Raw genomic sequence first — 16,614 nt, 5'->3', positions numbered from 1 at the left:
AAACCAAAAGATTCATAATTAATCAAGTAATTCAAATAATTAAAGTACTAGGAGGCCAAGATAAGCAGTTGGGTTCTGCTCATGAGGACTAGCGGGGGAGAACAGACTGGGGCAGGGGCTGAATGGGAGTGGAGACCCAGGGTTACAGGGGGGAGGGAGGTTCAGAGCCACATAGTGATGTGGGAGGAGGTGCAGAGCTACACAGGGACAGGGGGTGGTTGGGTAGGGCACAGAGCCACATTGGGATGGGGGGAGTGGGGGTCTGAGTCAGGGTGGAGGAACACATGTGGACAAGGGGTGCAAGGTCCCATGAGGGTGCAGGAACACATGGAGACAGGGGCAGATGCCTTACTGAATGGGAGAGGTTAGGAGTCAGCCAGGGTCTGCATGGGGGGAGCTCCCTAACAATTCCTCCCCACCCCTCCCAAAAAAACTGTTCCATACCTTTCCCAACCCTCCAAGTTCACACCCAGGCTCCTTCCCAGCAATTTACCTCCCTCTCCCTCAGCTCCTCCATTACCCCTGACTCCACCAAGCCTTTGCACTGCAGCTGAGGGGTGCAAGAAATATGGCTCTGTAGTGAGTTGAAATGAATTGTTACTCAGAGTTCTGTATTAATATGCATAGTAAGGAATCTATTTGTCAAAAAACATTTCCTCAATCCTTTTTGTTGTCTGTATTGATACAGACATACTTGCTGCCAGGGATTTTGAAATAAATAATTTGAACTGGTGCAATTATATTGTATATTTGCAGAAATGTTAAAATACTGTGCGCATCATTTTTACTTTTTTGTTGCAGAATCCCCCCCCCCCCAAAATATATAGATAAGGTCCCTTCAGTGCTATAATCTCAATAACCTTTCTTATGATGACATGAGTGTTGGCTAGGAATAAGAGCAGAGAGTCAGTTCACTTGGGTATTATTCACATTCTTTTACTAACTTGCTAAGTGGTGTTGAGCAAGTAACTTAATTCCCTGTGACACAAATCATCTGTAAATGGGGATCATGCTTACCATTCTCACAAGGGTGCTGAGAGTCTTAATTCATTAGTATTAGGTAAGTGCTTTGAGATTTTTGGATGAAGATGCTAAAGAAGGGTAAAGTATTATTAGAAAAGATTACTGAAGGTCCTATAGTGTACTTTTACTATATACAACCCATGTACTCCACTGTGTGTAAATGGACAATGCTCTTTTTATAGAGCATTATATCAGCCTGATCTGTAATAATAGCATTCCCCAGGAAGTCAGGCAGAATTTGGTGTGGACACATGGAAAGCAGATTTAATTTCATGAAATTGCTCTACCTCATCCTGTTGCAGTTTCTCCAGTAGAACTCTCACAACACTAACCAGCTTGGTCTTTGCTATAGAGGCAATCCTGAGGGCAATTCTGTTCTTATCTTGGTCAGCTATATGCGCCAGGAGCGAAATAACCTCATTATAAACACCTGAAATTCAATAAAAGGATTCGGCTGGTTACCATTAATAGTAGAATTAGTGCTGGCCTCTTTAATTCACTATCCAGTAAATATTCTGCAGGTGCCCAAACACTGTGAGGAGAAGAAGACCTGGGAATCATGTAAATCCTCTTCCTTCCTCCTGATGATCAGGTTTGTGTGCTGAAGGACCCAGTGTGTTTGAGGGGAATCATAATGAAGAAAATTTGCTCCTTTCAAGTAGATCCCCATGTAAAATAATCTTCCTTTCCCTCTTTACTATCAATTGATGAGGTTTGATAGCATACAGAATAATTATTTATGGCCCAAATTTTCAAAACTGGGTGCCTAAACTTAAGCTCCTAAATCCATATTAAGGCACCTACACCCTGATTCAGCATCTAATCACATGCTTAACTCTAAGCCAACAAAGAGACCTAAAGTTAAGCACATGCTTTAAGAGTTTTGCTTAGTCAGACCTCCCCCATAACATTCAATAGAAACTGAGATTCTCAGGAAAGTTTCCAGGTCCAAAGGCTGTAGGCCAAGTCCTCAACTGGTGTAAATCAACACAGCTACAAGGAAGACAACAGAGCAACACTGATTTACAGCAGCTGAGGTTCTGGTCATACAAATGGAGAACATTACAACTTATCTATCTGTATGCCTAGGCTTTCTGAATGTGTGTGTGAATATAGACTGAATCTAGAAAATACAATGCTGACCCTTACCTCTCTCTATTATCTCCAGTTCACTCACAAGATTATTCATGTTTTAGTCTTTTTTCACCACTTCCTACAGTCCTTTCTCTAAAGGGCTCCTGTACTGTCAGGCAGCTGGCCTCTCAGTCTGTCATGGCCAGGATTAGATTCAGATGATGCAAGCACTATTATGACATCAATGTGACTGCAGCATACCTCACAATCTGTTGCTGACCAGGTATGTACTGTAATTACATGGACAAGAGTCTCAAAGGTATTTAGGCTCCTAACTCACACTGAAATCAGTAGCTTTTAGGAACCTAAATACATTTCAATATCTGGGCCCATACATGTAAGCAGTTCAACAGGTGGCTACATTTGCTCCAGTGTAGAATTTCTCATTCTCTCAACATCATTTCGAATTTTGGTTCGGTCCCTCTCTCAGTTTACAACACTTTCCAGTATTGGTTTTACCTGAAAATCTGCTCCTGGTTGAATTTATATAAAATAAAAGCACCAAACAAAGAAAGAGAAGAAACTGCCTTGGAGAATGCACAGTGACCCTTGAGTGTGGTTGATTGGTTTCCTTTGCTTTTTAATTTGGTTGATCAAAAAGCCTGATGAAACCTTATTGAACTGTATTACAAATATTGATTTTTATATTCTTTTACAATGAATTGAAATTTATACTTAATTTCCATGTCCTGCCAGACAAATCAACTACATTAATTTTTATTGTGTTTAATACAGTGTGGTGTCATATGTAGGGCCATATGTAGAGCCAACTCTTGATTTTGGAAGTTATGTTGCCTTTAAAGCATTCAGAGTGATGACACTCTTTGCAGTAAACCATATGGGAAAAGAATTCCAATTACATTTGTCCCTTGCTATGTATAACTGATTTTGTGCCTTACCCTTTCTGATTTTATCCTTACATGTATATGCTATTCTTTTGTACTCCTCCTTAGTAATTCGTCCATGTTTCCACATTGAGTAGGATTTCTTTTTGATTTTCAGGTCATTAAAAAACTTACTATTCTTCCTATCTTTCCTTTGTATTGGCAGTTGTGCCTTTAATATTGTCTCCATGAGAAATTGCCAGCTTTCCTGAACTCCTTTATGCCTTAGATATTTTCCTTATGGGTGGCTACCTACCAATTCTCTGAGTATATTGAAGTGAGCTTTTTGTAGTCCTTCCTCTGTCATTCTCACTCCTTCCTTTCCTTAGAATCATGAAATCTATCATTCATAATCACTTTCACCCAAATCACCTTCCACCTTCACAACCAGCTCCTCCCTGTTGGTCAAAATAAAGTCTAAAATGGCTGTCCTTCAGGTTACTTCCTCCATTTTCTGAAACAAAGCATTGTCCCCAGTACATTCCAGGAACTTACTGGATAATTTTGTTTTTTGCCATATTTCTTTCTTAACAGCTGTCTAGGTAGGTATAATCCCCCATTATTATCATCAGGATTTGTGTTTTGAATATTTCTGGTTTTTGTTCTAGAAATGCCTCTTCTCCCTCCTCTTCCTGATTGGGTGGTCTGTAATAGACCCTTACCAGGACATCACCCCTGTTTTTTCCTTCGTTTATCTTTACTCAGAGACTTTCAACTGGTCTGCTTCTCACCTCCTTCTAGACCTCAGAACAAGTGTACAATGCAAGACGTCCTCTCTTTTTTTCCCCCTGCCTGTCCTTCCTGACGAAGCTATAGCCCTCTATACCAAGTCCTAAGATTTAGCCTATCAAGTAACTGTGATGCCAGTTAAGCTGTTATGACTTATGTACTAAAACTCCCAGATTTTACTGTTTATTCCTCATTATTATTACTCCTTCCATTTGTGTATAGACATCTAAGATGTTAAGCAGATACCCCCCCATGGATTTCCCTTTTGTTACTCCTATAATTCTACTACAATTTTCCACATCTGCTTTTCCCCAAACATCTAGTCCTCTATTAAGGTCACCTTTTTTTACCTGGTGGCTTTTTTCACCTGCCCCCTCTGAACTTAGTTTTAAGCTCTTCTCATAAGGTTGGTGAGTCAGCACATGAAGATATTCTTCTCCTTCTTGGTCAGATGGACCTCATCTCTTCCAAGCAAACCTCCTTCCTGCAATAGCAGCCCATGGTAGAGGAAGTCAAACCCTCCCATAGACCCATCTTCATAACCCTATTATGTGGACCATTGAGTGTGTATTGAGCAGAAAGCACACTCACTGCAGGAGATGAAGGGACTGAGTTAAACTGCAGATGTCAAGTTCACATACTTCCATTTTCAGTGACTAATCTCTTAAGCCAGTGGGAATGGCTACGGTAAAAAAGTATTTCTGTAGATCAGCATGTGATTATTTGTATTGCAGCACTGCCTCATAGTCCCAGTCACAGACCAGGATCCCATTGCGCTAGGACCTGTACAGACATAGAACAAAATAGTCCTTAACTGTCATTAATTAAGACATAGTAACAGCACAATAAACAGACAAGAGGATAATAAAGCAAGCAAAACTCCCTTTGACCAGGTACCAACATTAACTAATAGAATGCTACATATTTAGGAACTTTCTCCCTGATTCAGGGTCTGATGTCACTAAGCCCCTGTTCCATACCATTGTGTAAACTGGGGACTTGTACAAGATGGAAAGTATATAGTGGCACACAATTGAGGCCTACTCCATTTTTAGTACATAAACAGGAGGCCACTCTGTAAGAAGCTAAGGGCATGGTCAGCACAGAGAATTTGCCTGTCTCTGTGCTGCTGTTATGCACCCCTCACTATCTGCACCTGGCTCCATAAACTTCGGCCTTTTAAGAATGCAGCATTGTGTAGGAGCAGGGGTAATTGTAATAATGCTTGTTCATTGCAGCTGTTAACATCAGGGCAAGGCATCCACATATAGGTCCACTACAGATGGACCAGTGATAGGAAGAGTGTTCATGGATGTGACACGTAACACCATAAACTATTAAATGCCACAGAACAAATTAAGATCAATAACAGAACAACATTATGTGTGGCGAAGCCATAACAAACACTGTGCAGGCATCAGGGAGCTCAGAAATTAGCACATCACGCAAACACTGCCTCAGCTTGACTTAGATCTTGGGCAATAGTAGACCCTTAAAAGGAAGCCACAGCTTTACCCCCATGGTCACTGTGGTGTTAACTGGCTGCATTTTACAAGAGCTGGATCATAGGTTGACTCTGAGTGTGTTTACACGGGGCAAGGTTTGCACAACACAAGCCTTGTGCGCACACTTCCCTTCAGAGCAGCTGCAGGTGGAGGCCCGACCATTCCCCCTCCAGCAGAGGGGGAGACACGGCATCCGCCCCTCACTGCGCATGGGGGTGATTTCCTGGTGCACAAACAGCCCATGCTGTATTCTGCGTGGGGGAAGGCCCAAGCCCTGTGCGTGGGGTGTGGTTCCCGTCACCTCCTTTCCAATTTCAATCCTCCCCTTGCGTTAGTGACCTGATGGTATGGCCAGGTGGAAGCGGGGTGGGATGGCAGAACAGCTAGGGCACTAATGCGTCTTTGTGGTGCTGTCCTTCATTGTGTGTTACTGCTGCGTGCTGGCATGTGCTCCTGTGGCCGGTCTGCCCCAAGAGGTCAGGGCAGCAGGAACCCTCTGTCCCACAGCTCAGAAAATGGCAAGGCAGAGCTGCTGGAGAGTAGCCTTCTGAAGGACAGGTGCTTAGCTCCGTCCTGGATTTCAGGTGCCTGAGTGAAGCCCCAGGCTGTTGTGGCAGCACAACATCTTTGCTCAGATTTGGATGGGCCTGGCTGCTAAGTAAGTCGGCCGCAACCCACCCAGGCCCATCTGTGGCTACGCCCCTGATTCTCAGCCAAAGGATTGAAAATACTGGTGAAAGAATATGTGGTAAGCGATCTTGTGGAGACAGGATAACGTCTTGTTGGTCATGTTTAGTGTCTAGAAAGCATGTTATGATTTTGTTTAATATGTAACTGTTTCCAAAATTCTCACTCTCTCTCACTTGAATCCAGGGCCGGCTTTAGGCCAATTCAACCAATTCCCCCAAATCGGGCCCCGCGCTTAAGAGGGCCCTGCACCCAAGCCCTGCCAGTGCGCTGTACCGGGGTGGCCCAGCTTCCCCAGGGGGCAATTTAAAGGGCCTGGGGCTCCCAGCAGGGACTGGAGCCTCAGGCCCTTTAAATTGCCACCAGAGCCCCACTGCTGGAGCCCTGGGGGCTATTTAAAAAGTCCAGGGCTCCCCTTGCTTCTACTGCCCTGGCCCTTTAAATAGCCCCTGGAACCCCGCCACTTCCCCAGGGCTCCTGTGGCTATTTAAAGGGCCAGGGTGGTAGAAGCAGGGGAGCCCCAGGCCCTTTAAATAACCCCCAGAGTCCTGGGATAGCAGGGGGCTCCAGCTGCCTCTGCTGCCCCGGTCCTTTAAATAGCCCCCGGAGCCCTGCCGCTTCCCCAGGACTCCCATGGCTATTTAAAGGGCTAGTGCGGTGGAAGCAGGGGAGCCACTGGCCCTTTAAATAGTCCCCAAGCCCCGGGCTGCTGCTGCTACCCTGGCGGGGGAGGGAGGAGGAGGCGGCACTTACCATACAGGGTGGGCTGTACCCCCTTTACCCACACTCCCTGTCTGCACCCAGCCCCTGCCCGCACCAGCCCCGCACCCCCTGCCCTGTCTCCAGACAACCCCTGCTGCACGCCCGCCTGAAGCCAGCCAGTCCCGCACTCCTCTGTCTCCAGGCCTGCCAACCCTTGCTGCACCCCCCTGCGGCCCTGCCTGAAGCCAGCCAGCCCACCCCACATCCCCCTGTCTCCAGCCAGCCCCACACCCCTTGCCCTGCTTGCAGCCAGACCCTACCTCCAGTCAGTCCCTGCCCTGCCTCCAGCCAGCCCCATGTCCACTGGTGCCCTGCAGTTCCCAGGGCAGTAACCCTGCACACCTGCTTCAATGAGAGGGCAGGGAACAGCTGGGACCCACACATGTGCACACCCTAGGGTGACCAGACAGCAAGTGTGAAAAATTGGAACAGGGGTGGGGGGTAGTAGGATCCTATATAAGAAAAAGACCCCCAAATCGGGACTGTCCCTATAAAATCTGGACATCTGGTCACCCTAGCACACCCCCAGGGAGTGGCAGGGACCCACACATGTGAAACAGAGCTCATTTCTAGTTCAGGCCCATCTTTTTAAAAAAGAACTTTAGGTAGGGTTAACGTACATCCGTATTTTCCCAGACACGTCAGGCTTTTTGGTTCTTAAATCGCCATCCAGGAGGAATTTTTAAAAATACGGACGTATGGTAACCCTATTGGTACAAAAAATACATACTGTGGCACATCCCTTAAAGCAGAACTTTTTACAGGGAACCGGTTGCTAAGAAATGAAAGGCTTTTTTTTACATGGTTTTTTTTTTTTAGTCATCCCTGCCGGGGCCCCGCCGAAAATGTTCGAATTGGGCCCCGCACTTCCTAAAGCCGGCCCTGCTTGAATCGCTGTTCTTTGATGATACATTTATTCCTGTTTTCACACACACTCTCTCTTTTTAAGTTCTGTGTGTTCAGTTGAGCAGTGGCCCTGAGTAGAATTGTACTATTCTTTTGGGATTAGCGGATCTAAAAGCAAAGTGAGTTTTCAATCGAACAGGAGCGCAGCACTCCAGGGGGATTCTTGAAGGGATTCTTGATTAAGTATTGATAAAAATGGAACACAAATACCTATGAGTCTCTTCACAATCTAGACCATTTTTAACACAATGGGATCACTATGGAACACCATTCGTGCCTTGAATCACATGTTCCATCCTGCCTAACTAAACAAAGGGCAGCTACCAAGACCCCCCCCCATGCCCTTCAGTGTTGCCATTACCTTCTTCTGTACCTACACAACAACAAGATAGGGATTGCATAAGAGACAGGGACGGCTCTAGGCACCAGCAAACCAAGCACGTGCTTGGGGCAGCACATTTTCAGGGGCGGCATTCCAGCCATCTTTTTTTTGTTTTGTTTGGGGTGGCAAAATCCTAGAGCCAGCCATGGCAGCAGCAGCACATTGTGCGCAGGGGTGCCCTGCGGCTGCTGCGGTTCGCGCCACAAGGGAGCAGGTCCCACACCTTGTGGGTGGGCCGGGCAGGGTCCGAGCAGGGGACACTCGGGCTGGGGGCCACTCTGTGGGGCACACGGCGCCGCCTGCAGGTGCCGCAGGGCAACTGCCCACTAGCACCACAGCCGGGGTTGGGCGAAGCGGCTCGAGACACCCAGAGACTGCGGCAGGGCGGCCAGAAGCAGCAGCAGTGGGGTCATAGAGGGGTCAACACAATCTACAGCAGCTAACTGTGATGCTACAAACAGAGTTGTGACCATAGGTGAGAAATACCTAGTACATGAATTCTAAAAGCCAGTCCTGTGCAAGAATGAAACTATGGTAAAACAAACACAGGAAATGATTTAGAATTTCCTTTTGTTGAATACTTTGAGTGTTCCATAGCTCAAGTCTTTAAGTTGCACGATTGTTTTATGCCTCTTTGATGGCAGAGTAGAGGACTGTCGCTTTTCCAATCCTTATTTTTCTGTTTATAGTCTGGACTGTGTTCTCATGAGTTACAAGAAGAAATGCAAACCAGCGGAAGCCATCGCTCTTTCAAACATGCTGTATTCTCAAACTCTCACCTACTGATGTATAAAGCAAAATTATTTGGATTAGTCACGTGATAACTTTCTCTCATTTATAGGAAATGTGTCTTTATTTAAAAGTTACACTCCTAATTTTAAAATACTAATAAGCACAGCCCACAACTTGCACAGTGCCTTGGTAATCTGGAGTAAGAGCTGGTGACGAGGATTTCATGTTTGCATTTCAGAATCTAGAAGCACTGTAGTGTTGCCAGTGTCTACTGCGTTCAAAATCAATTTGAAGAATATGTTTGGGTATCTGTCCTCTTCCCTGTCTCCTTCATGCCCCAATTTAAAGGTGTCTCTTCTGACACACTACTAAAGGGATGGGCCATGCCTGCATTACCACTTATGTCGTCAAAATGTCTGTTGCTCATGCCCCTTCCCCGAGTGACATATGTTACGCTGGCATAAGTGCATCATTGGCAGGAGAGCTTCTCCCACTGACATAGCTCCTGCCGCTCACTGGAGTGGCTTTTTCACGCCGACCGGAGAGCTCTCCCATTGGCATAGAGCAGCTTTGCCACATGCGCTGCAGAGGAGTAGCTGTACCGTCCCAGCTGCAGCGCTGTAAGTTGCCTTATTTTTTGGACCCGTTTGCCATAGTCTGCAGACCCCCAAGGGTCCGCTGACCACAAGCTGAGACCCACTAATTTGAGAGACTGTCAGAGGGTTTTCTTTGCAAAGCTGCTCTGCTGGTCAAGGGAAAGGGAACAACAACAACAATGTTGTTAAGATAAAAGCCTTCCTTAGTATTTTACACCTCCAATGCTGTCACTGTTTTTCTTTCTTCTTCTGGATCTTCAGTAGAAAGTTACCAAGATTTTTAAAGGGATGTTTGCCATGGGACTAAGCAGCTTGAGGTCTCTGTATACCAGTCTCCCGACTTTGTATCCGAGTGTTTAACGTTGGACAGCTGCAGGGTCTCGTTAACACCTCTGACTCTCTGGGCCTGATCTTCCATCTAAATGAATACAACAAGCGCCACCCACTGACCAATGCAGATAAAAGGGAACACTGACTAGCTGCCCTTTCTATCAGCCCCATCCATCCTGTGCACCAAAGGAGGTGGGGCTCATGGAAACGCTACCATATGAGCTGCAATGAAGACTGTACTGGTCTGTCACATCTTACGCTGGGGTTACGCCCGCAGTCAGCATGTAAAGCGAAAATCTCCTATAGTCAAAATGACCCTTGAAAATCCCTTAAATCACCCATAAAGTACAGTTTTGTGTATACAACCCTGTACAGTACTATGTATTGTATACACCAATGTACAGTATAAAAGAGACTACAAATGCACAATTTTACTATATTTTTAATAACATAACAGAAGAATAAAAAATGAAAACAGTACAGTACTGTAAACCTGAACAGTCACCAGTCATCCTGGATAGTCTTGCTAGTCTTGTACTGTACAAACTCCAATGATTAGTCTTCCTCTTCCCCTGACAACACTATAATTGAGTCATCAGGGCTTGATGTCGATTCAGGAGACGATGGACCAGGCTTGAGTGATGGAGAGCGAGCCGTAGACTAAGTGGTTGGCTCTGGTTCAGCTCGAGAAGTTGATTGTGTAGGCTCTGCTGCTGCTGGTTATTTTTTCTTTAAAAACATGGTGATTGGCAAGTGTAGCTCTTGTCTCTTGAGCTCCTCAAACATTTCTTAGTACGGTCTCAAATCATCTGTAATACTACGTGCGATTTTGAGGCTTGCCCATAGAAGGATCTGTGGCGATGCAGTTCTGGCGGGACCCAACTGAGAGAGCCAATTCAGGACCAATTGCTCAAACAGGGCAGTCACAGCCCAAGGCTGGGGTTTTTCCACCTCTAAGGCAAATCAAACCAGCCAGACAAAAAGGACTTCGGTTTCACCCCACTGGCTAATCACAAGTCACACAAGCAATTTCCTTAGACACTCCAGTCTCCCAGTATCCCCACCAGTGCCACTCGTCCTGGGGATGAATGGTTATGAAAACCAACGCCCCAATAAAAGAAAAAGGTTCTCTTGATTCCAAAGAATCAAGCCCCAGACCCAGGTCAATGTACACATCAGATCTTACCCACAAATCACGCTGTTGCCAATCCTTTAGAACCTAAAATCTAAAGGTTTATTCATAAAGGGAAAAAGGTAGAGATGAGAGCTAGAATTGGTTAATGGCAAAGTTCTTAGTTCAGGATTGTAGCAGTGATGGAATAAACTGCAGGTTCAAATCAAGTCTTTGGAGAACATCCCCAGCTGGAATGGGTCATCAGCAGGGGTGAGCTGGAGCCGGTTCGCACCGGTTCGCGTGAACCCGTTGTTAAATTTAGAAGCAGTTTTAGAACCGCTTGTTAACTAGCTTCCCTGCGAGGGAAGCTTTGATGGGCTCTGCCTGGGAAGCCTGTAATTCCTCCACCCGGCCGCCGGGGGGCGCTGCGCTGCGCTGCGAGAGCCATGTGAGCTGCCTCCTGGCCCTGTTGCTGCTCCTGCTCTTTGGAGCTCTGGCCCTGGGGCTCCTGCTGCTGCCTGGTGAGTCCCCGGCTGCGTCCTGCTGCTCCCAGCCCCTCCCCCCGTGTGAGTGTCTGCGCCCCTCCCCCGCCTTCCCTGCCCCCAGCCACCCCTGCCCCCTCCCCAGCCGCCCACAGCCAGCCCCCGCCCCTCCCCGCCTTCCTGCCCCAGCTGCCCCCAGCCACCCCTGCCCCCAGCCGCCCCAGCCACCCCTGCCCGCAGCCAGCCCCTGCCCACAGCCAGCCCCTCCTTCTCTGCCCCACCCCTGCCCCAGCCACCCCTGCCCCCAGCCGCCCCTGCCCCACCCTCTGCCCCCAGCCAGCCCCTGCCCGCAGCCAGCCCCTTCCCCCAGCCACCCGCAGCCGCCCCTGCCCGCAGCCACCCCTGCCCACAGCCGCCCGCAGCCGCCCCCTGCCCGCAGCCGCCCGCAGCCACCCCCGGCCCGCAGCCGCCCGCAGCCCCCCCCAGCCCACAGCCGCCCGCAGCCGCCCCCTGCCCACAGCCACCCGCAGCCACCCCCTGCCCACAGCCACCCGCAGCCCGCCCGTCTGCATCACCTGCCCACAGCCAGCCCGTGTCACTCCCTGCCTCCAGCTAGCCCTGCCCCACGCCCCTATCTGCAGCCAGCCCCACATCCACTGGTGCCCTGCAGTTCCCAGGGCAGTAACCCTGCACACCTGCTTTAATGAGGGGGGGGCAGGGAGCAGCTGGGACCCACACATGTGCACACCCTAGAGTGACCAGACAGCAAGTGTGAAAAATCGGGACGGGGGTGAGGGGTAATAGGAGCCTATATAAGAAAAAGACCCAAAAATTGAGACTGTCCCTGATCACCACCCACACATGTGAAACGGAGCTCATTTCTAGTTCAGCCGTGGCAGCGCTTTGAAGTGTAAGTGTAGCCAAAGCCTAGGTGTAAAAGTGTTGACCTGTCAGGCAGGTGGAGTGGCTCAGGATGGAGCACTAAATTGTGTATAAGAGATAATTGAGCTCTCAAAATACATGGCTTAACTTTTCTTGGGAACTGGTTATTTTAACCCTTTTAAATTTATTGGGCAAGAAGGATGTTTCAGATAAATCTTTGGATTTTAGCATCTTGGAGGAAACCTTTCTGTGTGTGGCAGAAGAATATGAGGTTCCAGGTGCCCACGTTATACGTGGGCCACCTTATAAGCTTGTGTCCTAAGCATACATAGCATAGATATAAAGTCTACTGGCTGCTGTCATGCAGTTGATCATTGACCCTTAGTAGCTGTGATGAATAAATTGAAATAACTTTCAAGTTATTTCCAGTGCTTGCAAGTTGAAGCTAGAAAAATTTAGAGTGGAAATAAGGCTTATTTTTAACAATGAGGGTAATTAACCATTGGAAAAATTACCAGCTGTTGTGGTAGACTCTCCATCAAACTTTTGAAATCAAGATTGGATGTCTTTCTAAAGGATCTGCACTAGGTCAAATGGGAATTAAGTCAGGGCAGTCCTATGCCTTGTGTTATGCAGGTCAGCCTAAATCAGTAGTTTTCAACTTTTTCATTTGTGGACTCTTAAAAAATTTCGAATGGAGGTGCAGGACCCCTTTGGAAATCCTAGATATAGTCTGTGGACCCCCATGGGTCTGTGGATCACAGGTTGAAACCTCTTAGATGATCATAATTGTCTCTTCTGGCCTTAGCAATCTGTGAATCTCTTCATTTTTGGTCTATAGGGTAAATATTTTAAGGAGGAGAGTGACACTCAGAGACTGGCTCAAAGGGTCCTCCAGCGAAACTTAAGTCAGCGTTCTTTCAGCATCATTAAAATGGATTTAGAAGACAACTATGGTAAGTATTTCTTTGCTGGCTTGTAACATTCATGCAGGGGTCTGGACTAGATGACGTCTGGAGGTCCCTTCCAGTCCTACAATTCTGATTCTATTCATGGTTCCTGCAAAGATACAGTGAGAGACAGCTTAGATCTTTGAAAGTATTAAAGTATCTTAAACTTGATTAAAAGGAGGGAGTGGCTTCTAGGAAGTAACTTTCCTCTAGGCATTAAGTTTGGTGGATATATGCATCTGTGTATTAGAGCAGTGGTTCACTGCACCTGATTTTGGGTCCCAGAATGAAAGAATTTGTGGTCTTCTTGCAGTTCAAAACCACACAAACTTTAGAGGCAATAAACAATGATGTGGGTCAATATCACAGCAAGAAACCATACCTAGGTTTTGCAAGGTGGGTGTGAGACTGCTTGGGTGATATGTAGTTCCTGGGTGGGTGACTGGGTGTACTGAGACAAACTCTTCTAGGCAGCATATTGGGTGCAGACATGCAACACCATGCCCCAACCTTTGTGAGCTGGGAAGGCTGGAGTGGGGGTGTAACTCAGCTGTGTGGGGTTCACTTTATTTATTTAGCATATGCAATCTGGCTAAGCCACAGAGTTCTTATCAGTAATGTTCAAGGCATGAAGGCCTCCAGGAAGTTGTCATTTTACAGTCCTCCACTGTGTGTGTAGGTTCCCACACTGACCCTAGTGGACTATGTCCCCCAGCTGCAGCATGTCAGCGGTCTGGAGAAATGGACGATCCAACTAGCAGATTTGCTGTGTTGGGTACAAACTGGTTACAAAACTACAGTCATGTCTGGTGCAGACAGGGCCTAAATCAGTTTCCTGGGGATCATCCCAGTAAAGTGACTTCTTATTAAGGCCCTATCCATGCCACATTTCATAATTTACTTTATTACCAGTTGCCTTACCAAGGTTAATATCCTGTTAGTTCTAGGGCTGTCAAACAATTAAACAGGTTAATCACACGATTAAACAGTAAGAGAATACTATTTATTTAAATATATGTGGATGTTTTCTACATTTTCAAATACATTGATTTCAATTACAACACAGAATACAAAGTGTACAGTGCTCACTTATATTTATTTTTTATTACAAGTGTTTGTACTGTAAAAAAATAGTATTTTTCAGTTCATGTAATATAAATAATATAGTGCAATCTCTTTATCATGAAAGTTGAACTTACAAATGTAGAATTATGGACCAAAAAAATTGCATCCTAAAACAATCTAAAACTTTAGAGCCTACACCTACAGTCAGTCTTACTACTTGTTCAGCCAATTGCTAAGATAAACAAGTTTGTTTACATTTGCAGGAGATAATGCTGCCCACTTCTTGTTTACGTCACCTGGAATGAGAACAGGCGTTCACATGGCACTGTTGTAGCCAGCGTCGCAAGATACTTAAGTGCCAGATGCGCTAAAGCAGGGATAGGCAACCTATGGTACGTGTGCCGAAGGTGGCACGTGAGCTGATTTTCAGTGGCATTCACACGGCCTGGGTCTTGGCCACTGGTCTGGGAGGCTCTGCATTTTAATTTAATTTTAAATGAAGCTTCTTAAACATTTTAAAAACATCATTTACTTTACATACAACAATAGTTTAGTTCTATATTATAGACTTATAGAAAGAGACCTTCTAAAAACATTAAAATGTATTACTGGCATGCAAAACCTTAAATTAGAGTGAATAAATGAAGACTCGGCACACCACTTCTGAAAGGTTCTGACCCCTGCGCTAAAGATTCATATGTCCCTTCAACCACCATTCCAGAGGACATGTGTCCATGCTGACGACAAGTTCTGCTCAATAACGATCTAAGGCAGTGTGGCCCAACGCATGTTACTTTCATAATCTGAGTCAGATGCCACTAGCAGAAGGTTGAATTTCTTTTTTGGTGGTTTGGGTTCTGTAGTTTACACATTGGAGTATTGTTCTTTTAAGACTTCTGAAAACATGCTCCACACCTCATCCCTCTCAGATTTTCGAAGGCACTTCAGATTCTTAAATCTTGGGTTGAGTGCTGTAGCTATCTTTAGAAATCTCACATTTGTACCTTTTTTGCATTTTGTCAAATCTGCAGTTAAAAATTGTCCTTAAAATGAACAACATGTGTTGGGTCATCATCTGAGACTGCTAGAACGTGAAATATATGGCAAAATGTGGGTAAAACAGAGAAGGAAACCTACAATTCTCCCCCAAAGAGTTCAGTCTCAAATTATTTAACGTGTTGTTTTTTTAACAAGTGTCATCAGCATGGAAGCATGACTTCTGAAATGTGGCTGAAGCATGAAGGGGCATATGAATGTTTAGCATATCTGGCATATAAATACCTTGCAATGCTGGCTACAAATGTGCCATACAAACTCCTGTTCTGAGTTTCAGGTGACATTGTAAATGAGAAGTGAGTAGCAGTATCTCCCATAAATGTAAACAAACTTGTTTTTCTTAGCGATTGGCTGAACAAGAAGTAGGACTCAGTGGACTTGTGGACTCTAAAGTTTTATGTTTTGTTTTTGAGTGCAGTTATGTAACACATCTACATTTGTAAGTTGCATTTTCACAATAAAGAGATTGTACCACACTACTTGTATGAGGTGAATTGAAAAATACTATTTATCATTTTTACAGTGCAAATATTTGTAATAAAAACAAGAGTGAGCACTGTATCTTTTGTATTCTGTGTCGTAATTGAAATCAATATATTTGAAAATGTAGAAAACATCCAAAAATATTTTATACTTCAGTTGGTATACTGTTGTGTAACAGTGCAATGATTAAAACTGCGAGTAATCGTGATTAATTTTTAATTGTGATTTTATTTAATCGCATGAGTTAATTGTGATTAATATACAGTCCTAGTTAGTACCATGGTTGGGTAAGGGAGCTGCCCTCTTCAGAGGCCTAGCCTGGCATATGGCGCTGGTTTGATGCACTGGGGATGACTCTCCTCGCCCCCCCCCCCCACACACACACACAGAGTAATTCATGGGTACACAGGCTTGGTGCTCTGGAACCATTGGATGAAGTTCAGGGCTTGTCTACACTACCTCTTAAGTCGATATAATTTGTCAATCATAGATGTGAAAAAGCCACCCCCCTGATCAACGCATCACCTGAGCTGTCCACACCAGCCCTAAGTCAGTGGGGGACACTCTCCTGCTGTCATAGCTTCCGTCTCTTGCTGAGGTGGAGTAATTATGCTGATGGGAGAGGGCTCTCCAGTCAGCATAGTGCGTTTTCACCAGACTCACTAGAGCAGCGCAGTAGTGTAGACTAGCCATCAGACAGGACCCTCTTGTAGTGTGACCACCCCTCGGGGCGCACGCTCACTAGGACAAACCGCCTGGGCTTCAGCTCCTCCTGGGTCTGACCTCTGAGCGTTCAGCATCCCTGTTTCACACCATAAGCTGCCTGCAGCGAGTCCACCTGAATTGAACACCTGAGGAAACCTTGCATGCCCCCCTAAGGGGCCATGCACCCCCGACGGTGTAAAACAGAAG

General features: G+C 46.0%; 1 protein-coding gene across 6 annotated transcripts in view; it reads left to right on the top strand.

Moving 5' to 3' along the window:
- Positions 1 to 1,040: 1,040 nt before the first annotated feature.
- LOC120394480 (gametocyte-specific factor 1-like) overlaps positions 1,041 to 16,614 on the top strand; it is a 63,986-nt gene continuing 48,412 nt past the window's right edge. For 3 of the 6 annotated variants that reach the window (XM_039518714.1, XM_039518710.1, XM_039518709.1), the window contains exons 1-2: positions 12,764 to 12,784; positions 12,990 to 13,104. In XM_039518714.1, coding sequence (XP_039374648.1) covers positions 12,767 to 12,784; positions 12,990 to 13,104 — 133 coding nt within the window. In that variant the 5' untranslated portion in view covers positions 12,764 to 12,766. Of the gene's footprint in view, positions 1,061 to 1,502; positions 1,616 to 11,255; positions 11,306 to 12,763; positions 12,785 to 12,989; positions 13,105 to 16,614 lie in introns of those variants that run through there. The other 3 variants (XM_039518713.1, XM_039518711.1, XM_039518712.1) reach the window with 3 other exon arrangements.

This window comes from Mauremys reevesii, unplaced genomic scaffold, assembly GCF_016161935.1.
Source record: "Mauremys reevesii isolate NIE-2019 unplaced genomic scaffold, ASM1616193v1 Contig60, whole genome shotgun sequence".
Lineage (NCBI taxonomy): Eukaryota > Metazoa > Chordata > Testudines > Geoemydidae > Mauremys > Mauremys reevesii.
Note: the sequence above shows the minus strand (reverse complement) of the source record. Positions and strands in the feature narration are given on the sequence as shown.